The 23,365-nt window shown below is 42.9% G+C and overlaps 1 protein-coding gene across 2 annotated transcripts in view; it reads right to left on the bottom strand.

Annotated features, from left to right (window-relative positions):
- Positions 1-23,365, bottom strand: part of LOC146991128 (lysyl oxidase homolog 4-like) — a 36,188-nt gene that overhangs the window by 10,070 nt on the left and 2,753 nt on the right. Inside the window, exons 2-11 of one of the 2 annotated variants that reach the window (XM_085778121.1) lie at positions 17,454-17,504; positions 16,260-16,528; positions 15,132-15,745; positions 14,297-14,508; positions 5,776-5,814; positions 4,812-5,019; positions 4,025-4,205; positions 1,833-1,987; positions 1,026-1,193; positions 305-467 (exon numbers count right to left, since the gene is read on the bottom strand). In XM_085778121.1, the coding sequence (XP_085634247.1) occupies positions 305-467; positions 1,026-1,193; positions 1,833-1,987; positions 4,025-4,205; positions 4,812-5,019; positions 5,776-5,814; positions 14,297-14,508; positions 15,132-15,745; positions 16,260-16,528; positions 17,454-17,461 (2,017 nt within the window). In that variant the 5' untranslated portion in view covers positions 17,462-17,504. Of the gene's footprint in view, positions 1-304; positions 468-1,025; positions 1,194-1,832; positions 1,988-4,024; positions 4,206-4,811; positions 5,020-5,775; positions 5,815-14,296; positions 14,509-15,131; positions 15,746-16,259; positions 16,529-17,453; positions 17,582-23,365 lie in introns of those variants that run through there. The other variant, XM_085778110.1, reaches the window with a different exon arrangement.

Below are 23,365 nucleotides of genomic sequence, written 5' to 3'. Positions count from 1 at the left end.
GGCTCTGTCCCTTCCTGTTACAGACTGGATGGGGTGGAGTCAACCTGACTACACACGCTGAACACGTAGTACGGCTCTTAAAGGGACATGAACACAGCCTACCAACACACACAGCCAAAAAAGACAAAAACAACTTTTATTTTGTTTCTTTTTTTTAAAACCGAATATACCGACATGCGCAAAATGACGCCGGTTATCGTCGTAAATGTCGGTATCGGTAAATTTTCGGTTTTATCGCCCAGCCCTACTTCAACGGTCACTGCAACAGAAATGTAAACATATGTTTTGCTGGTTTTGGCCTCACTCTCGACACATGTGACTCCTGCGGCCCGGCCTTCTCCTCCTCTTGGACAGTAGACGTTTGTGTTTCTGCGACACTGCTGGATGGACATCTCGGTGCCGATGCAGTGGCTCCCGCTCAGCACCACCTCCCCAGCATCTGCAGAGCCAGGCCAGTACCAGGTTTCCTGCAACAGGCGCACGAGAGGAGAACAAATTCACACGCAAAATCATTACAGCTCATTTGTGCGGTTGACTTAAACACTTCTGGAATAATGTCAAGAAGACGTAAAAATAGAAGAAAAAAAAAAAAGGGGTCAGCAAATAGCAACCTCTACTATAAACAATGAAACTATTTATAGGGACTATCAGAACACATTATCACATTTTCCACTCTTTTTCACAATTTTAAAAGTGCCTGTTAAATGTTCCCAGCAGCCCCCCTCAAAACACACTCACACTGCCCTTTCCATACACACTTCTATTTTAAGTTTGTTTGCTCTGTGAATTTTTCCCGATCTCTCTTCGCCTCACTTTCCCTCTTTTATTTTCGGTGTGCTGGAAGTGGACGTTTGAGAAGCCTGTAATTACCTCAGGCCTCTGTAATAACACAGCACAGACACAAAAACAGCAGGACAGATGGAGAGAGAGAGAGAAAGAGAGGAAATATAGGAGCTTAGAAAACGAGAGCATGGAGCAGGGAAAAAATCAGCTGCAGAAGAAATAAAAAACATCAGCATGTTCACCTGATGAGCTCTTGAAGCGAAGCCTAGGCCGAGCTGTCGACACACCACCATGGCCTCATTGATGCCCCAGTTTTCACTGCAGACGGATCCCCAACGCTTCACTCCTCCGGCCTCCATCAGCACCTCCACGCGGCCTTCTCCTGGCTCCCTGCCTCCTGCCAGACGCACCTGAATGAGAGAGGAGGAAAAAGTGTTTTCCCTTAAGTGATGCTGCTTTGTTCCTGCCTGTGGATATACTGTATATATATGGCTCTGGAAAAAAATAAGAGACCAGTCAGCTTCTCTACATGTATGGCAGCCATCGATTCCAGTGTCTATGAACTCCAACACAAGCTCACCTCACTCTACTTAGCTGATCACCTGAACCGAATCATATTTAATTATAAGGAAGATTATAAATAAAAAAATAAAAAACACTTCTGCGATTAAAAATTGGGATTATTCCACCAATTTTGATTTCTAAACTCTTCCTAAGTTTAAAAAGTAGTGTTGTGTTGCTTTAAAATGAATATGAACTTGTTTTCTTTGCATTATACAAGGTCTGAAAACACTAGATTTTTTTTGTTTGTTATTTTGACCTGTTGCCATTTTCTGCAAATAAATGCTCTAAATGACAATATTCTTATTTCCAATTTGGGAGAAATTTTGCCAGTAGGTTATAGAATGAAACAAAAGTGTTCATTTTACTCAAACACATAGCTATGAATAGTAAAACCAGAGGAACTGATCATTTTGAAGTGGTCTCTTATTTTTTTTCCAGAACTATATATATTCATATAAGCATGTCTTCATATGTGCGCTCCTCACCGTGGCCTGCAAGCCAGTGTTGGGCACATTGCAGCGGATGGCTACGTCCTGGTTGTGTTTGCAGCTGTAAAGTGGCACCACTCTGAAGGAACACTCTGTAATTGACCGCTCTCTGCCCGTGCACTGGACGCTGTTCATGTGGATGGGACCGGTACCTACAGAAGAAGAGGACACAGCTGATTGATTCACATGTGTCTCACTAACCGATTGGCCACATGGAAAGACGCTCACACACACACACACACACACACCCATACACAGTACATTAAAGTTTCTAAAACCTGATGGCTGCAGCCACAAATGTCCACAGAGAAGGATTAAAAGCCCAGACGTGATCGGGACCTCTGATGTGGCTCTGAAACTGAACTTCGCCAGAGAGCTCTCCGTCTAAATTACTGTAGTCTGTGCTGCACGAACCAAAATAGATACCAAAATGGCAAAATGGAGGAAAACCTTTGAACACATCTATGTTTGCGTAGGTGTGCGAGGCCTAGGCTAATGCCCTTGAAAGCCCTATAATTTCGCTTTGAATAGCTGATGATGTCACCGAGTCCAGCTTTAGATTCTCTGACTGTGTTAACCATGAGCCCCCACATGCCTCCTGCAATGCACACTCATCTCTTTTAATGCTACACAGTGTATTTGCACAACTTTGGTGAACAGGCCGGAGGCATAAAAAGCCACAACTCCCCTCTCTGACATTTAACCATGTTCATTATTGAGTGAGTGGCACCATAGCACCTAGTTTAATAGAGCTCTAAAAGTAACACTCAAATGGTTTCCATCACTACTTCATTAAGTAAAGTAGAGAGAGGGAAATGCACCCGCCATTATAGGACATGCTATGTGTTCATTTGGTCTGAGGGATAATGTGGGGGGAAATGAACGGGATTAGAGAGTCACTGCAGAGGTGCAAGGAGAAAAAAAAGAACAATAATTGAGTGTGAGAAAGTGGCATCTTTGCTGTTTCCTCAGTAAATGTTTCACTCTCTCATTGCTACACAAGTTAGTGACTATATTTTCATACCCACAACAAAAAGCAGGGCCAAAAATAATCACATCTTTTCTGAATGTTTGGTCATGCTCAGAGCTGATTGCCTGACATCCTGGCTTTTCAAAGCTGAAGCCAACTGTTCACATACAACAGGTTTATTTTGACAACAACACATGGTCGCTGGAACCTCCTAGCATAGTTTACACTCGTATAATTGGTCATGGGTACAGTTCCTCAACAATCAGCATATCCGATAGAAGTAGAAGTGGGGCTGTAAACATTTTCCCTGGGTTTATTTGTCTGCTGTGGCCCATGGTTCTTGGAGTGCTGCGTTTAGCGACAGACATTTAAACTGAGAAGTGTTTAGTCTGAATGAATCACTGAGCTCAACTGATCGTACTCAGGGTGCATGTAGGACTCGGGCACTGATTCAAAGTTGTTGCTATTTAATACATGGCTGATTATCACATCAGTAGCCACTGGTCTTATTGTACTATTAATAAATATTCTGAATAATGAAATCTAATAACTTAGGGAGACAAATAAGACTGTTGCAGATTTGTTGAAACATAGGCTACTGTACATGTTAAAGGGATAGTTCAACATTTTGGCAAATTGGCCCATTGCCATAATCCCTACAGTCATAGCAGTAGGTTCGTTACCTTTAATTGTCGATGCAAGCTGTTTTTAGAACGGCGGAGCAGAGCCGCAAGCTGCTCAGAGCTACGCTACGGAGGCTAATGGGATTTCTTGGTTTCCCTCATCAAACTCATCAAATAGCCTACACAATCCAACGACTCCAAAACGCTCTGGTTGACAAGTTGTGACCTGCACATTCACCACGCTGTGAGATAATAACACAACGTTACCAGACAGAGTTGTTGGGAGAGCATTTTGGAGTTGTTGGATTGTGTATTTGATGAGTTTGATGAGGGAAATCAAGAAATCCCATTAGCCTAGCCTAGCTTAGCCCATTAGCCTAGCGTAGCTCTGAGCAGCTCGCGGTTCTAAAAATAGCTTGCACCGACAATTAAAGGTAACAAAACTACTCCTAAGACTATAGGGATTATGGCAATGTGCGAATTTGCCAAAATGTTGAACTATCCTTTAACTACGAACGTTGAGCTAAACACATCTTCAAAGTTGGGTTTCACTTCAAGTACACTATGTTTGTGGCGGCGGATGTGTCCTATCCTACCCTGTCCCAGTTGAGCCTTAGTGAGGGCTTCTTTAGCTGTCCCGAAGCCCAGCTCCCTACAGACCACGCTGGCTGCAGGCATGTCCCACAGGTGGTCACACACGGTGCCCCACTTGCCCTCTCGCAGCACCTCCACACGACCCTCGCCAAGACGGGGCCCTGCCTTCAGCCGCACGACAGGCTGGAGGGAAAAAAGGAAAAGCTACGGTGAGAAACTAATCCAGAAACCATATTGTTCTGAAGCAGATCCAACAAGATATAAGGTGTTCATTATAAAACAGTTTTTTAAACATTGGACTATATCAAGTATAACTTATAATTTACTAGCCAGCATTTTAATTTGAACACTTAAGTTAGTTAGTTTTAGTTAGTTTAGTTTTTAGTTTATTTCGGATATGTTAAAAGAAATAAAACATAATACAGAAATGGACAGACATAACAAATAAAAACTTTGCAAAGACAACATATGAACAAAAAAAAAAAAAAAAAAATTATAATTAGATTTTTTTGTTTGTTTTTTCATATCTGAAAAGGAGTGGGAAGAAGTAAAACTTATTTACTCCCACCCCTTATTCATAAATTATCTATCAAGTTATCCAGTCATTATAGTCTATACAATAAATTAATTTATGAGTTATTTAACTGGATTTATTCAGATATATTATTATATTTATATACATACAGATTTATTCTAACATATGATTACTAATCTTTATCTCTCTATATAGTCATATACATGTAAAATTTCATTCACAATATGTTTGTTTCATCTGTCTTTCACACTGACCGCGACAGCAGGTGGTGCAGGTACTCTTCCAAAGCGTGTAAACTGGGATCCAGGGACGCAGCGGACGACAGCATGCATGCCCCCCTTGCATGGGACATCACTCCTGGGGAGGGACAGCTGGGTCTGGCACTGCGACAGAGAGGTCTCCGTACCCTGGCACTGCACCTTCTCAACCCAGTAGCCCTTTTTACTGATCTGTGTCCTCAGTCTGGGTGGGACGGAAGAGATATGTTTATGATTCGTCACATTAAAGGGATAGTAGCAGTTTTTAAAAGTGGGGTTGTATGATCTACAAATAACCCCTAAGTACTTTAATTGCAGTAGAAGACTCTCTGCACTCCTCCCGTTAGCAACACCAGCCCATAGCCCTGCCCAGAGATTTACAACATACAGTGTTGTGAACAGACCCAAAGAAACAGCCTATTTTCGCGGCCTAAAACGAGTTTTACCAGAAAAAAAATACACAGGTCCATTGTTTGCTAAAATATCATTTTTTCCAGCCCCTCAAAGTGCAGGAAAAACACATTTTATTTGGACCTAACCAACTCACGTATCCCTCCGTCCCAGGGTTAGCGCCTGCCGATCAGCAGTGGGTTAGGTCCAAATAAAAACTGTGTTTTTCCTGCACTTTGAAGGGCTGGAAAAAATTATATTATAGCGAACAATGGAACTGTGTATTTTTTTTCAGGTAAAACCTTTTTTAGGCCGCGAAAATAGGCCGTTTCTTTGGGTCTGTTCACAATGTATGTATGTTGTAAATCTCTGGGCAGGGCTATGGGCTGGCGTTGCTAACGGGAGGAGTGCAGAGAGTCTTCTACTGCAATTAAAGTACTTAGGGGCTATTTGTACATCATACAACCCCACTTAAAAAAAATGCTACTATCCCTTTAATATCCACACATGAGTACAGAAACTACTCCAAGTATCAATTATTTTCCTTCAAAGCAAGCAGATAGTTTTTTACCTGGAGGATGGATCAGCCAACTTGGAGTCCCACTGTTTCCTGGAAGACAGACAACATGACACTCTGGATTAAAGGGGTTCAGAGTTTACAGCAGTACATCTTTATGTCCAGTAGACTAAACAACCACCCGTCCTATACAGTATACTCCCACTGTCTGCTCCTGTGCCCCTCCCTCCTGCCCCGTCTCCTCTTTCCTTCTCAGTCATCCTTCTTTCTTCTCCACGACATTCCTATTCCTCTATTCTGTCAATCAAACCCTCAATAAACAAACTGGGGAGACACAACATGCTGGAAGAGGGCGTGTGTTTTTCTGAATAAACATATCCGTCATGTACGAGACAAAGGAGTGAGAAAACAACAGGGGTATTCACAATAACATATCATATAACCCCACATTTCCTTCTTTCTTCCCTCTCAAACCACCACTTTCTTGTCATCACTCTTTTCTTTTTTTTTTAGATCTTCCATGGATATTTTTTGCCTCGGTGTTTGTCTATATGTCTACAGTGGACGTCTGGTTTTGGGCACGCTTGTGGAAAGAATAACTAAAAACATGAATAAACCACTATACATTAATCCCCGCAAGAAGCCTTATTGAGGTCTGCCAACTTCAACAGGGTTTGCAAAACTGTGTCTAGTTTCATGGGTATTAGCTTAACCTAGAGTGGAATCCTAAAGGGAATCTGTACACACAAAATGAGCCCCCACACGTGCATGTGCAGTGCACACACGCACAAGAAAAATGATTCACAAACCAGGCAGAGTCTGGGAAGTGTCCATCTGTAACACACACACACACACACAAACACACACATATATCAGAGCTGACCACTTGCATCAGCCAGTGTGACCACAGACAGGTGCAGCATGACTGACGCCCTTCATGAATGTGCCTAAATTAAATGAGTCACAACACCAAGTTTAGACAGGAGGAGTTTACTCTACGACCAGATTCATGATGCAATTAAATATTTAAAATAGGAGATGTTTCCTCTACAGGAGAACCCACACATCCTGCTATTCCACAGGTTATCAGTCCACCATCCAAACATCAGATGAAATGTGTCTGAGTCTGGAGGGGCCTATAGGGAAAGCCCACAGTAGGAATCATAAGCCAGCAATGCTTCTACATGGAACATGTGAACCTCACATTATTTATAATCCAACAACAGACCAGACAGTGAAGGTCAAACTTGTATGTACGATTCTTTTTTCAAACTACTTTTCCACCCTCATTTAAGTTTACACAGTTACATATTATTATCTTGTGACAGCAATCATGAACTGTAATTTGGTCAACCAGTCTGGTCCAGACAGCTAGCTTCTTCCGGTGGAGAGAAGTGCTCAACTTGCTCTTCCACAATGTGCTGACTCAAAGTCTCTAAAGAATTGAGTTGTGCTGCAAATATCTTAAACTGACAAAGAAGTATCTTTTTTGGCCACAGAAGGACAGTGGAAATAAGTTGTGAACACACCACTGACATGTTATGACCATATTCACATCTCTTTAAGCTCTGGTTTTGGTCTCTACCAAATGATCTGTCTCTTTAACTGCTAAATGCTGCCAAATCAGCTACGGTAAACCCTAACTTCATATGTCTGCTGAGCAGGTTGTGCAGAAGTATCTTTTCACTTTAATTAGCCGTCTCTGAAAACTGGGTTGGCAGGAGCACGAAGAAGCATCTATTCTTGCCGTATCTCTTTTCATTATTTACTTATCTTCTCATCTTCCTTTCTTTTGATTCATACCAGTTTCTTTTCCACTAATTCTGTTTTCATTTATTTGTTCCAACTTTTCCTCTTTGCGTTTGTCCTTTCTTTCCTTCCCTCATTTCTTGGTTACTTTTCCTGCTCTGCTTCTACCTCTTCATGGGAATAGGACACATTTAACAGTAAAGTGATCAACAAAATGGACCTAGAGAAACACAGGCTGTTTCTTAAGTACAGAGCCTATAGCCTGTGAGTGTTCGCACCGTAGAAATTGTTTCGTAAGTTGGATGTAAATCAAATTGAGAGCGACAGACTGGTGGGGGGGGGGGGTGTTAGCTTGTGGTTTGTAAGTGGGGAAGGAGGCGGGGTGTGGGGGGGTTGCTACCCATATAATTGCCTGCTCTGCTTTGCGGTCGCGCAGTAGCATGTTGGTTCACACACTCCAGACATGCAAATATGCACGTACATATCAACTTTCCCTCAGTAAAAACAAAGCTCTTTAAAACCGTTGTTACCCAACACTGTGACTGCATGCTGGGAAACACAGAGCGAGTGATGTAAGACTGAAGTTGGAATACTTTTATGAGCTCTGACTAACTTCACAGGAAAGGGGAAAGCATGTTCCTTTGATTTTAAGACACATTTCAGCTGTCTGTGAAATGTGTGATGCTCCTCATCCACTCGCAAGTTGAAGCAGAGTTAACGCTCTCTCCGTCTCATAAGGAGATTTAAAGGAGGGGAGGGGAAGCACAGCATAAAGCCTCAACACAACAAACAGGCTGTGACCGCAGTACTACTGCTGAATCCTTTTAACCTAATGAAGACTTTCTTACTTCTCGGGATCTTCAGCTCGATGCCAGGTTCTTTTTTATGCAGCTCTGACCGCACAATGCCATAGCCACACTGGAGAGAGGGGGCTGACTGCCAGGGAAGCAGAGATAACCTGTTATTAAGATGCATGAATGCAAAGCTGTCTGACAGGAACAATCTGCTCACTCAGGAGACAGCAGGGTGCCACACTGGGTTCACAGCAGCCTCTAGACTCCTAGAGTCCTCCATCAACCCCCATGGAACAAATATCAAAGTGGTCATAATGATCTTTCCATGAAATGTGGGTTTTAGCATAAAAGGTTTTTTTTAGCCGTAAAAATGCTGTAACTGAGGACGGGCGAAACAAGGAGCAGGGGGTGAAAATAAATGTGAAGAAGTGGATATGTAAGTGTGAGCCTCAAAGAGAGTGTGGATCTGATGAGACAAGGGAGCTGGAAAATGGCTTTAGCGCTCGCCTTTTGTGAGCATGGCAAAGTGGAGGGAGTATTTAAACATCTGTAAAATTGCACTGAGCAACTTAACAGGCAGAGACAAAGGCAGTTACACCAAAAAAACAACCATGGCCGTAGTGGGAAATGCTGACACAGCACAGGCGGGTGCAGCAGGTTCAGTCGAGAGAAGATTCTAGATTAGAGGATCTCGCAAACCATAATTACAGCTGTTCCTAAGTGGATAAAAAATCCCAAAGAAGAGCAGGCATGGACCACTGCCAGCACAATGAGTGGCACCAGGAGGATGTTATGTCACTGTTGTCGTAAAGATCGAATGAAAATGATTGAGAAACGGTCACTTTAGTTATTGCCATGCATAAGACAATTTGAACCTCAGTAACAATTTAGAAGAACAGTCAGCCTGCCATGAATGTGATCTTTGCATCTGTATTCAAACAAGTGACTAGGGCAACAAATGTCTGTGGCCATACCAATGGCACTTTTAGGGTGACCAGATGTCCCTTTTCCTGGGGACAGTCCTGTGTTCTGGTGCTTGGTGGCTTGTCCCCAGCTGGAACAGTCCCTGCAAACATGCCTGCTTTTAATTTAAAAAAAAAAGAAGCTAACAGAGGGGGTTAGCTGCCAGCTATTGTAGCTTCAGAAGCAGAGCTATGACCATCAAACTAGGGTCATCTATTCCAAGAATTTGTTGTCTCTAGACAGTTAGGTCAATCATTGGTCAGATGCTGACAACTGGGAAGTAAACTGACCAAAAGCAAACATGCCCAAAGCCCGCAGTTGGAAGAAGTGAAGTCACCAACAGTCTGTAATGGATTTCACATTACAATAGCCTATTCAAAACACATATTACACATTTTATGAAATATATTTTTGATTCTTTTGATGTGAGGATCCTTACATAAACTACTAAAAGAATATAAATTATGAATCATACATAACAAATATAAAGGGATAGATGATAGGAGATCATGACTGCATCCAGGTAGTTTTATCAGTTAGCCTTCAAAAAAGTTATTAGTTGCCACGATCAAACTGGAAGTGAAACTCTCCCACTTGTTATTCCATAGGTAAAAACAATGGCTATTCTAATATTGACTACTGAAGTGGAAAATTAATTCATAGTGATTTTTGAGCTAAATGCTAACATGAGTATGCTAACATGTTTATAATGACAATGCTAACGTGCTCACAGTATTAAAATGCCCATGTTAGGGATCGATGTTTACTGCCTTAACTGTCTATTAATTGTAAGCATACTACTGTGTTAATGTTTGGTAATTAGCACTTAACACAAAGTGGTTTACAAGTAATTACACAGAAACCAATGACAAACAGAACATTTCACCTGATGCTTGATTAAGCTGGGGGGCAACCGCCATTGACATCCCACCAGTCCGCCATAGGCCTCTAATTGTCTAAATGGCAATACTTAATTTCCTCAAATGTGCCATCATTCCGACAATTCTTTCCTCCTATGGTCGGAATGACGGCATTTACATTTTTTTTTTTAAACATCCTGCCTTTCCGACAATTCCTTTAAAGCTCCAGTTGGTAAGTTGACGAAAGTGAAAGTAAACTCCGCGACTTGGTCGGAAATTTCAAGACAATACTCCGTCAGGTCCCTTAATGAACCTCTGCCAAAGAGTTTATAAACCGTCTTTGCCTCTGCCAAGCGCCCCACACACACACAGACACACACAAAGTAGCCATAAACGCACCCACAGAAGATGTACCGTATCCATAGCACGACGTGTAGGAGCGGCGATTGGCTGCTCCTCCTGCTCCCTCTACCTGACTGGTGGAGAATCGTCGGGCGCGGTGGATTTTGGCAAATACGATTACAGGCTGTAGGTGGAGCCAGAGGAGTTGGATTTTGTCCTAAATTACTCATTTAATGTCTGACCATCAGAATATAGTGACAGTTCCAGCAAATATGACTGAATAATTGTTACCAACTGAAGCTTTAATAGCGTATTTTTTCCCTAAAAGATTTTGCACTGGTTGGGCTTAGGCAATGATGAAAGGAGTTGGTTAAGTTTAGTAGAAAGACCAGGTAGAGGCTAGACAGGCTAGATAGATAGATAGAGTCCAGAAGTAGAGAGTCCAGATAAGTGGGAGGGAGTCACCTGTTGAGTAACGCACATTTCCTAAAAGCAATGTCGGAATGGTGGGACGATGGCATGTCGGAATAGCGGTATATCAGAATGGTGGTATGTCGGAATGACAGCATGTAACCGATTAAGTTTCTAAGAAGCAGTTATAATTCATGTTGATGGGAACATGAATATCTGAGCGTGACAAAGGTGTCAGCATCAAACTTGTTAACTGACGAGACACCATGGATTTCTGTGCTAAAAAACTCACGGGAATCCAAAAGTTATGAGACATTTCACTGAAAAGTAACCCCCCCCCCCCTAAAGTTTGTATTTACAGAAAGTCACACAATGGAGAATGACTTGCACAAACCTTCGTGGCAATTTCACAGTCGTTGAGGTATTTCTCAAGCTAAATGTGGGTTAGCTCTGTTACAGTTTCAAAGGGGAACATTTCCAAAATCATAACCAGAATAAACATCTGACTCAGAAAACTTGAATGCAGATGCCAACGATCCGCCTCCCGCTGCTTGTTCGTCTCTGCTAAATAACCATCCCTACCCTCCTCAGCTGTTTACTGTCGTACTAAAATGACTGCTTGATTCATCTCCCACGTAGCTGGGTGGAGGTTGACAAAAAAACAAACAACATTCTCTGGCCTCGTTCGATTTTTATGCAAGCTGCTGGTTGAGGTCTTGGTAAAGATAAACGCCGTACCTCGTCGGCTCCTCTGAGGTGGTTTCGGTGTCTAATTAGATTTAGAGAGTTAGCATGTTGTGCAATCAGACTCTTGACATCTTTGCTCCTTCTCTCATGTGTAGGATATCATGGCTTCATCGAAAAAGGGTCCGTTTAAGTGAAGACAAAGTGGGTAAAAGTTTTGCGTGAAGAGATAAGAGAGTTCTTCATTTGGAGGCTATAGGTGTGATGGTGAGCAGGGCAGCTAAGGAGAAGCAGCTCGTATCCAGCTGCCAAGCAGAGCAGAGCAGGACACAAGGGGTAATTATTGGCAATATGGAGAGACAGATGGTGCAGGGCAGGCCAGTGGTCAGTGCAGCCGTCCTGTTAGCCAAGCCATAAAAAGACCTCTGTGGGCAGACAGACGGACACACAGAGGGTTGTGTTTGTGTGTGCAGAAGCATGTGTGAGTGTATTTGTGTATTTATTTGTGTGTGCGCGTGGATCTTGTGTGATGAGGGTGGAGGGAGGGATGTATTAGCATGTGTGTGTGTGTTTAAGTAAGGTATTGAGGTTTGGACGGTATGTGTGCAGGAGCTTTGAAGGTTTGTGTAGGTGCTGCAGTGGGTATTTATGGCTAAAGTTAGACAGATGAGTAGGATTTATGGGGATAAAATCAACACAACAGTCTGACATTATTAGCATAGCGAATGATTTGTGTTTGAAGGACAATGAAAGACTTATGAAAACATGAACAAACAGAAAGTTGAAGTCCTGCCTCGTCTCCTCACAAGCCTCTCATGGAGAGCTCATTTTTTACAGTCTGTCGGAAAAGCTTAAACATGCTAGACTAAATGAATAGCTGCCTATGGACTGGCGTTGAAAATTAGAACGTGTGCACTGCTAACACACTCAAGCAAAGCATCTGGTCTGTCCACTGGAACAGTCTCAATGTATTTATGAAGTCCATGTCAAATTATAAAATGAATGTGTATTTATGACCGAATAACTATTGTGCCAATTTTTTTGACTGATAAAACCATTTACAGCTACTGCTCAATTTTACAGACCAATATATCCAGTTACAGTTATATTTTTTACGGTCACTTACGGTCACTTTTGTGACCGATGGGATTAAATGGGTTAACCCATTTAGGGATACGCCAACATTTTTTTCGTGTCTTGCCTCACTCCCGAGTCCATGACCAGCAGATAGACACCATCCTGTCAACTGTGCGTGCAGTAACAAGGGAGATATGGGCAGAGCTGGCGCACCGCTAATTAGCTTAGCTCCAACGCTGGAAGTGCATGGGTAGTGTTAGCCTGCCTCCTAACTGAGCCGAAATCAGCAGTCTAGGCAAGAAAGTAGCTGTTTAGATCAGCAGTGTGTCGTTAATTTGTCTAAATACCAGCTGTTTACAATTTTGTTCGGACAAATTGGGCGCTACTCAAGCTAGCCGCTGACCAACGCACTTCCGGTTACTTTCACAAAATAAAACACTCGTTGCCCTTTACATACAGAAAACCATGACGATAGAATTTGCGCTTTTACTTTGAAATAGGAAGCTAACCTACCCTCGATGTAGCTAGCTTGAACCAAAATAAACCGTCTTTGCTTGAATCCTCCGTTTTGACCGATCTCGTCCCGTTACCGGCATTTGACCGCTCAAGATGCCTTACCGGAGAGTTTTGCCAGCTCTGAGACGAAGATCGGCCCGCCAGTTTCCGTTTAGAGTTGCTGAAGAGTTTCTCTGATGACTTTAGGTGGAGGCAGGCTAACACTACCTATACACTTCCAGCGTTGGAGCTAAGCTAATTAGCGGTGCGCCAGCTCTGCCTGTATCTCCCTTGCACCACAGTCGAAAGGATGGTGTCTATCTGCTGGTCATGGACTCGGGAGTGAGGCAAGACACGAAAAAAAAAAGTTGGTGTATCCCTTTAGGTTATGTTTTGGACACCTGTGGGAGGTAAAAACAACATATGGAAATATCCCCTTTTTAAATTGTAAATGAAGTTGATTCAAAGGAACTTGAGCATTTATTTGCAGTTATCTCTTTACCTCATACACATAAATCCAATATTCACATAGATCTAGTTTGGTTCCTGTCAGCTCCTCAGGGTAATAGCTGCTAAATGCTCTGGTATGTTCACCAGCTAGTCGCTACCCTTATTTTATATTTCATTTGATTATTCTGCCAAAGTATTATTGAGTGATGATTAAGACGGAGCCACACAGTGACATAGTTTAAGGTCACTGTGTGGCTCCGTCTTAATCATCCGCTCTCCAGCAGAAAGTGCTGGTGTACACAGTTCTCACTGGGAGTTTCTTAATTATATGAGATTAGAAACCATGTATGGGAGGATTCATGTAAAGACACACACCATGATGATGATGATGATGATAATGTTGTAGTCTGGATCTGACATTAATAACATACTCTCTTGAACTATTTTAGAGGCCTGGTTTAAGGTCCTCTCGGCCAATGTAGCCGGCTGGCCTGGCGGACAGCCGAGCTCGGCTAATACCACAGTGGACGTGCTGTGCCAAGTGTGGTCGTACTAATGACAGCAGTTGTGGTTAACCTCTACTACAGGGGGGATGGAACAGCGATCTAGGCCTGGGGCCGTCTTATCCGTGAAGGGATGTGTAGTTCACCACACTTTTCCATCCCTTTCATAACCACACACACACACAAAGGAACACACATCCATTTGTCCACATACGCCCCCCTCCTCTGTCACTCTCACATATTTCACCTGTAGCTGTTTTGGTCGAATGCCTCTGCAGCAGGGAATCCTAACATGCCACAGACGACACGGCTGCTGCTCAGGTCCCATCCTTGGCTGCACACGTGACGCCACCTCCCAGCATGCTTCACTTCCAGCACTCCCTCTGTCACCATACCGCCTTGGTTGCCGGACAGCACGGGTCGTAGACGGGCCTCCTCTAAGGGAACCCTCTCAGATGTCTGTCAGTGAGAAAAAGATCATTCAAGAAAGGGGCGTTGCTTTGTGCAGGCTCAACACACTTTCATTGAGCCTTTGTATTGCACTCCACAACAAAACTGAGTTCATACGCATGACTTCATGACAATCCATTGTGTTGACTAAATATCTGCAGACACCACACAATCGAGAGAATGATAACACAAGATGACGACACTGCTATGTCTCTAATCATCACACTCTCTAATCATCTGCATTACATTCTGTAGGCAGCAGGAAGGAAACCAACAGAAAACAAGAGTTGGTGAAGGTTTACGTGCCATGGTGATTACAAAATGCTAAGGAAAGTGTAAACTCTGCAAGTTGAAAAGAAAGAAAGCCAAACACAAGTGATAAATGTCTTGCAATTTCCTCTGGTATGTAGTTCTTGCACATTTGAAGAGCTGGATCTGCGGGTGGTTAAACTAAACTTCAGGGCCTGCTGTTGCCTATGAACTGGATTTGTAGAAGGTTTGGTTTTAGGTTTGTCTCTAATTATATGTTCCCACAAATTACATTTCTTTAAAAGAGTCTGAATATGGCAAGATTTGGGTTCTTCTTTGGTGTGTGCTTAGGGTTGTGTGTGTGCATATGTGTGTGTTTATACCTGTGTGTAATGCATGTCTGGATAAACTGGGTCTGGTTCGACATGGTTCCCACTGAGCTGCTGGTTTCTGTCGTTCCTCCGCTCAGACTGCCTGTTCACCTGTCCCTCCGCCTGTCGTCTCACAGCTTGTGGACCGGCCCTCGTCGTGTCCTGTCTCTGCCTGTAGGCTGCGCCGTTTGCCAGACGCGAAAGCAGCTCGTGCCCTTGTGGCACGGGCGGGTTCGCCTGCTGGTTCGCTCTGGAACCGCCACGGTTCCTTCGCAAGATCTGGATCTCGTGACCGTTCTCCTGTGGGGAGATGCCGCGACGGGGGGAGGCTTGGCCGCGATGGAGGGCGATCTCGTGACCGGCCATGGATGCAGGTGGACCTGGAGGAGACACAGACTGTGGGGGTGGTGGTGGGTTTCTTTGTCTTCCTTGGCTTGGCTGCTGCCTGGGGGATGACGCTCCCCCCTCCAAGGAGACGGGGGGGAAGCCCGGTCTCCTTTCTGGGCTGCAAATGACCCCAAGGTCCTCAGCGTGGGTGCAGTCATTGATTCCCCACCCATTGGAGCGACATTCTGCAATAGAAAGCTCTGTGCCCTTGCAACGCACATTGTCCAACCAGATCAAACCTAAAAACAAGAAAGGCTGGTAAGTCACTGAGTCAAGGGGAATGAAAACTTAATTAAAGGAGAATTCCGGTCATTTTTGACCCCTAACTCGTTGTCCTGATGGTCACCCAGTGTTGGGGGGAGCTAAAACGCTACTAAAATTGATGTAGGCAAACCAGAGTTACACCATGGCTAGACGGCACTAGAGATAGCAACAACGCTAACCTATGGGGGCAATTCTTTCAACCACAACAAACACTCAAAAAACAATCAAATATCTATGGTACATGACTGGAATCGTTATGGCACACCACTGAACTCATATAGTGTACAGTATAAACTTTGTGTTTTTGCATGTAATCACTCACCTCAGATAGCCGAACTCTGAAACATGCATCAATTTTAGTCGCGTTTTCTGCTCCCCCCAACTCTGGGTGACCATCAGGACAACGATTTAGAGGTAAAAAATGACCGGAATTCTCCTTTAATGTGCAGCCTGAAGTGTACAAAAGTAAATACTCCTCGCTGGACATACCTTGTCCCTCACCAAACTTGGCACTGTGTGCCCAGGTGAAGCTACGCTGAAAGCCTAACTGTCGGCACACCACATTGGCCAGGTTAAGATCAACCTCGTCGTCACACACGGTGCCCCACGCTCCGTTATAGAACACCTCCACACGTCCCTCATTTGCACCGCGCCGGCCTACGCCTGCAAGACGTACAAGCACCTCCTGGGCTGACAGAAGAGGAGGGTGGAGGAGAAGCAGGAGGAGGAGTGTGGACAGGGAGCTGAGGCACAGCATCCTGCAGAAAATTGAGGAGAACAAGGAGTCAATAGGGGATGGTGGGAATGAAATGTAAGGTACAGCAGTACAGAAGGCAGAGAAGATGCATGTAAATAAATATCCATATGTTACCACAAGAATCCCAAACATCACACAAGGCTTTGGAACTGACATTCCTCACCCTGACAAAACATATAATTAGAAACTGCTCCTCAAACCCTAATGGGACATTCCACAGTAAAATGAATGATTGATAGATGTTTTTATCCTTTCAAATAATCAGAGTCACTTAAAGGACAGTCTTGAGAAACACTGTGAAAGTGGAGCCCTCAGTCTGAACCAGTCGGAGCAAAGGGAGTAATAACTGAGGCTAAAAGTAGCCTCTCCATCCAGCCAACGGAAACTTTGGCTTTCCGCAAACCCTCAAGCTTAGCTGCATGTATTTAGCCAACAGACACAAAAGCAAATAAACACAGTCATAAAAAAATGCTCTCACACATACATAAAGAAGCAGGTCTGCAAATGTGAGATACAGTTTGGTTAATGGGCAATGATTAATTCATTCTTGGTACACCTCTACAACCTTTCTCTTCTAGTAAAGAGGAAGAGGCTGGAGATAAAGAGCAGCCTGAGGATGGGGACATCTGGAGGATGAGAGGAACACCTTACACTGGCTTGATCCATCCATGGTAAAGTAGTCAGTGAAATACTGCTTTACATCCATAACACACATTTGTCTAAGAACACATCTATGTATAGAGAAAATAAATAATTCAGACTATTGAGCTCTGAATTGTGAGAGGAGAAATGGTGTGAGTGAGTTCAGGTAACTGCATGGATAACATCTTAAATTATGGAAGAAAAATTGACTGAATCAAACAAATTGAGACAAAAAGTCAAGTAACTAAGAAAACAGAGGGAAAAAATGCTGAAGTTGAACTCACCTAGCCATTGATCTCAGCCTGGAGTCACTGGGAGAAAGGAGGGAGAGAGCTCTGGAGGAAAAGAAGGCAGTGAGTTTGGTCCTGCTGTCTCTCTATTCTCCTCTTTTCCCTCCCTCTTTCTTTTTCTGTCACTCCCTCAGATCTGTTAATTTATCCATCCCTCCCCTTTTCTTCATTTAAGAAGCTTTTTTTTCTCTCTCTCTCTCTCCTCTGTTCATATTGTCACGTTTGTCCTTTCCATCATCCATCATCACCCACCAAACAAAACCTGGGGGACGGGAAACTGACCACGGAACTCAATTAACACACAGAGGAAATACAGTGCAAAACATAAATAATGTTGTTGTTGTTTTTTGCTCTTAAGCCTTTATGTTACAATATAAACATGTTGATGATTGTGTGGTAATCAGTGCATCCCGACTTCGACCTGTTAACACTTGTTTGATCTACTTTACTCACACAGCAGGTACAAATCAAGCCAGCCGCCTTCTTACAGGCTGGTCACGTGGTCGCAGACATGGGACACGTGAGCTCAACTTATAAAAGAGCATGATTTCATAAGGATCTTTTTTTTCTCTCCACACACACACACACACACACACAGACACACACACACCCCCATTCGATGGCTATTCATTGTGGTGTCTAGTGTATATCAGCGTCACCCAGTCCTCAGTCCTATCTCATTGTAAAGGGGAAAAGTCACTTTCCCCCTCTGATGTCTGAAAGTGAAGACACATACACATACACACACACACACGCAACCCTGGCACAATCCCATGCCCACAGTTAGCGGTGTCATGAAATAAATACTATGTGAGCTGCAGTAAGAAAGGAACAGTCTGTCTGAAGTCTGTCTCTTTGCATGAAGCTCAGTTTCATAATATCCTCATTCGTGGCACCTCCTCACTTGAAGGAGAGGAAGCTCTCTCTAAGAATAGAGACGGTGGCTCCATTTCTAAATGAAGAAGAGCAGATATTCCCAAAGAGGAATCATTCCTTTTTTTCAATAAACTTTCTCTTCCTGAGGATTATATAGGTTTTTGTAATCTTGAGCAGTTTAAAAAATTAAAACATGAATGATATTACAGTCAAGTAATTTAAATGGATAGTTCGTCTTTACACCGACTTTTAAAATAAAATATAAGATCATCTCTGCCAGAAATTTTAAGCCTAATATAACATTTTAGAATGAGCAAGTTTTATATCATGGTGGAGAATATTCCTACTAGACTTTTATACTGTTTTGTGGTTGAAGACAGCTGACTGAAATGATAAGTGAGACAACTGGAGGAGAAACTGAGGCTTAAGAGCTCGCTCTAGTGGAGTAAATCAGTACTGTAGTGAGTTACATTAGTACCTTTAACCCTCTATGATACAGTGTAGCACTCAGGCAACAAACCACATTTTGCTGCTTACACTGCCCCTTAAAATTTCTAAAATAAGATATCACATGGCAAGAAACATGACAAGCCTGTGACCAATAACATGTGGAGCTGAAGCAGGTTTGACTAGGGAGGTAAAGCAGTCCTTACTGGAACTAAACTTAGATTGGACGTAGCACCGGCAAACGGTGTGGTATCACTTTTTAAGATGTTCAAATTTGAAGAACCATGGCTACACTTTTTGTTCATATATTTATACTAAAACTGTGTTTTTTTTTTGGTTCGTTGCCTCAGGGCAATGTTTGGACAATGACATGCAAATTTACGAGATGTGGTGGGATGCATAACTGTCACTACATTCAATGATTTGAGGAATCAGAAGTGGACAACAAGACACATCAGTGTTTACACCTGGATCTCACCTGTGCGTGAGCACAGTTACAACTTTGGACTGCTAAAAACTGTGTGAACACCATCCGCATCATCCATTTTTTCTACTTCTTCCACCTTAATCAACGTCTGGCATTAATTACGCATTTCCTACTTCTACCTTATCTGAGATGCATCAGGATGCATTGAAATTTACACTACGAATTAAGAACTGTGGATAAATGCATCTCAGACCATGCCACTTGTATTGAGGGCTAATCACTTGTGTCCACTTGTGATCTGGTCACTCAAGATGCATTTTAATGACAGGTGTAACACACTAGTCCCTAATTAATGAATTGGCCTCAGCTGTGGCTCTGGCCTGAGTCCCAGAGGTTGCCATGGCAATTTGAGGGTACAATAGACATACCCCAGGTTGAGAAAGAGGGCGCTTTTCTGCTTCTGTGCTGGTCTCACATTTGGGCTTATTCTGACAGAAAGGGAGCTCCCATCAGAAAGAGAAGCAGACCGTACAGAGGACGCCCTGAACATGTTTTTTTTGTGATTCTAGAATAAATATTTTGGAAACCCTTGCAAGTTAAAAACAGAGGTCCCCCCCTTCTTCCTGTCCCAGAAAATCATTGTGGGTAGCCAGAGGGGATCTGGTCGTACTTAGAGGCTTGGTTTAAATTCTGTAACTCTCTCGGCTTTGTTGAGCAGATTGTGTGAGAGAGGACAAGTTTGTGGAGAAAATCTTGTGTGTAGAGTGTATTTTGTGACAGGGCAGCACGGAAAGAGAAAAATTACAGAGGATTTCAGATAGCTTTCCCCACTCTAGCCTACAATAGCCCTATTCGCAGGGGATTAGTATGTAGTATTTGTAAATTACCCCCCCCCACGTCTGTGTTTCTTGCGGTGCATTCGCACGGGATAAGTGAAGTCTGTCTGACATTAAGGCTCCGATATGACGTCAAAGCTGTGCACGTTGTAACATCCGCTGCTGTCACATCCATGGGCGAAGCAAATGTAAATAAAATGTCAAAGCAGCAACGTGACTTCGCAACAGTGTGCAGTTGTTGTCGCAGTAACGGGCCGTCATGGCATTAGTATTAAGCCTGTTGAAAGCTGCATGTCATCCTTCTCAATACCCTCCTGAATTTCGCTCTTTTTATGGATCTGAGCTGTTTATTCAAATGGGTCTCCAGCACAGATACAAGCCCGTGTTTGCACCTAAAACGCTCTCGAAAATGCAGCTCATAATTTCCACCGCAGCCTCCATGTTTCAACCCGTACAGTAGCCTATGGTTTCAACCGGGGAAGAAGTAGAAAAGACACGCAATAAAAATTAAAAAATTAAAAAAGCCCCTCAATTACTGAGATGCAGATTCGCACGTGACTAGTTTTACCACGGGACGTCGGTCTTTGGTGACTTACTTTACAAATTACTGACATGGCGCATTCGCACGGATTAAGATCACAGACCACCTCCGCAATTATTACAAATTACCAGAGGTCCCCAGGTAATAATCGGGTACTATCCCGTGCGAATAGGGCTAATGTCACTGTTAGAAAGCCCAAAACGTTTGTGACGTTTGCTTGTTTGTAGTCTATTTTCATTGTACGGTACTGTAAGTTTGATATGTCCTACGTATGAACGTGGCAGAGCTTTTACTGACCCTGAATGCACCACAACTGTGAGTCCGATGTGGTGCCATCAAGCCTAATTTACATTTTTCTTTTTAGCATATTTTTGGGCTTTTTCACCTTTACAGGAAATGGGAAGCAGAGAGAGGGGGAACGACACGCAGCAAAGGGCTACCTGAGTGTCTACTGAAACTTGACTTGTCAACCTTCCAAATGAATTTGTGGTGTCTAAGTTATCAAAATTTTCTCTTTTTTTTTTTTTTTTTTTTTTTATTACAGTCTGGATTTGATACAGGGCCGGCTACAGCGAGGACTGAGCTAAATGACACCTTTAATTGACTGGAGAGTCAGAGAGAGACAGGAAATGGGGAGTCAGAGAGGGGGAATGACATGGAGCAAAGGGTCACTGAGGGAATCAAACCGGGGCCGCTGCAGCAAGGACTATGGCATCTGTATATGAGGCACCTGCTCAACCCAGTGAGCTATAAGTATATTATCTTTGGGGTAATTGGATAGAGGGTAAAGGGTAGAATGTAGGGCTGGGCCGATATGCTTTTGTGCCGATTCGATTCTCTAACAATTTTTGGGTCGCGATTCTGATTAAACAAGTATTGCGATTCGATTTTACCAAGTATTGCGATTTTATAGTTCAATTATTGTGATTTTCTTTCCTTAAACAAGAGCAGGTTGAACCAAACACTTGAAATTACATCATAAGTCATATTTACAATACACACATCACATCAGTTTGTCTGTTGTGTTCGTTTGTTCACATAGATATCTGTGAACAAACGAACACAACAGGCCGGTTTGTCTTTGTCGAGTGTAATGGCACAGAATACATGATCGTACAATAAAGATTGGTCGCCCCCCCCCCCCCCCCCCCCCCCCCAAAAAAAAAAAAATCGCGATCAATATAAAAATCAATTTTTTGGCCCAGCCCTGGTAGAATGTGAGGGTTAGAAGGTGGGAGGGGCTTGTTATTATCCTATTCCTCTATTCTATTCCCTTTCTTTTTTCTCTTGTTCTTTTCTTTCTCTTTTCCATCTTCTCATTTTTTCTCTCTCCTCTTTTAGATTAATTATGTTCATTTTGTCTTCTCGTATATATTAGTTATTTTTTTCTTGTGTTCAGACAATGAAGTCAAGAGTGATGTTACCTACTTGACAGTTTCGACTGTGACTCCAGTCTTCCTCAGAAGCGTCATCAGACGTGCTGCTGACGTGTCATTTATCTGTGATCTTGATGCTGCCGTCTTCTCTGTGGTGGGTGTTCATGTCCAGGAAAGCTATGGTCTGGTTTATTTCTTCTTCATGTGTGTGAATTGAATGTTGCCAGTGCTGTCCATGGTGTTCAGGTGATCTGTGAGGTCTTGTGTGTGTCCGGTTTTTATTTTCTCCAGGATGTCGTCGACGTATCTTTTCCATAATAGTCAGGGCCGGTTTTAGCTATGGGCAATATGGGCGACCGCCCAGGGCGCAATCTTTGTGAGGGCGCACGAGCGCTCTCCAAAAAAAAAAAAAAAAAAAGACAAAACAAAACTCGCCGTCAAGTTAGTGGAGTGGTCGCTGGGGCGCCCCTATGTCACGTCAAAGGAGGGTTAAGCGCTAAACTCCTCGCCCTGAAGTTGGCTTCATTTTGGTAATGTTGCTATGGGATGCCCAGCAATATTCCTCTTCTTCCTCTTCAATATCCGGTCTCTGGTAAACAACATGAATGAACTGCGACAGGATCATGTGTTAAAAAGGATCCTGGACTGTCATGATGTTTAATGAGCAACGTCACACTGTTTCCAAAACCACACCGACTTCAGCAGAGAAGTGAGTTTACATTTTAGTTTAGCCTACAGATGGAACAGTGGTTCCTGTCATTACTTTATATTCAAAATATCATCATGTTGCTGGCCCTACACTCACAAACAAAAACTATTTTAAATTGTGTATTTTTTTAGAGGTTCAGAGGCTGTAGCCTAGTCAAGCTGCTCAGTTTTAATATAGCCTAAGCCTATAATTTTATGTGATTGGCTATTTAAAAAAATCATTTAAATATGGCTGGATGATCAATTAAACTGTGGTTTGACAACACATTTATTTATTTATTGATGATTTAATTTAAAGGAACCACGGTAGCCTATAAGATATCATGTGTAAGATCAAATTCAGTGTTAAAGGTGCTCAGGCAGGTGATTTTAAAATACGCTAAAAGTAATCCAGAAAGTACTATTAGTATTACTTTACTTGAATAATCGAAATGCATTACAGATTACAGATTTTGGGACATGTAATCAGTAATCTGTAGGGGAATACATTTTAAAAGAATCCCCCCTCCCCCCAACACTGATTATAATATATTCTTGTGTTTGTTCGTTGGTGGGGTTTTTTTTATTTTGGGGGGGGGGGGCCAAGGGATGGTTTCGCCCAGGGCGTAAAACTAGCCAGGACCGCCTCTGATAATAGTGGGTGGGTGCTGTATGAATTACTTTTGTTTCCAGGTACTCCATGAAAAAAACTGCTC

This window comes from Trachurus japonicus, chromosome 1 (assembly GCF_045865225.1).
Source record: "Trachurus japonicus isolate A0001 chromosome 1, Traja_1.0".
NCBI classification, from domain to species: Eukaryota; Metazoa; Chordata; class Actinopteri; order Carangiformes; family Carangidae; genus Trachurus; species Trachurus japonicus.
Note: the sequence above shows the minus strand (reverse complement) of the source record. Positions and strands in the feature narration are given on the sequence as shown.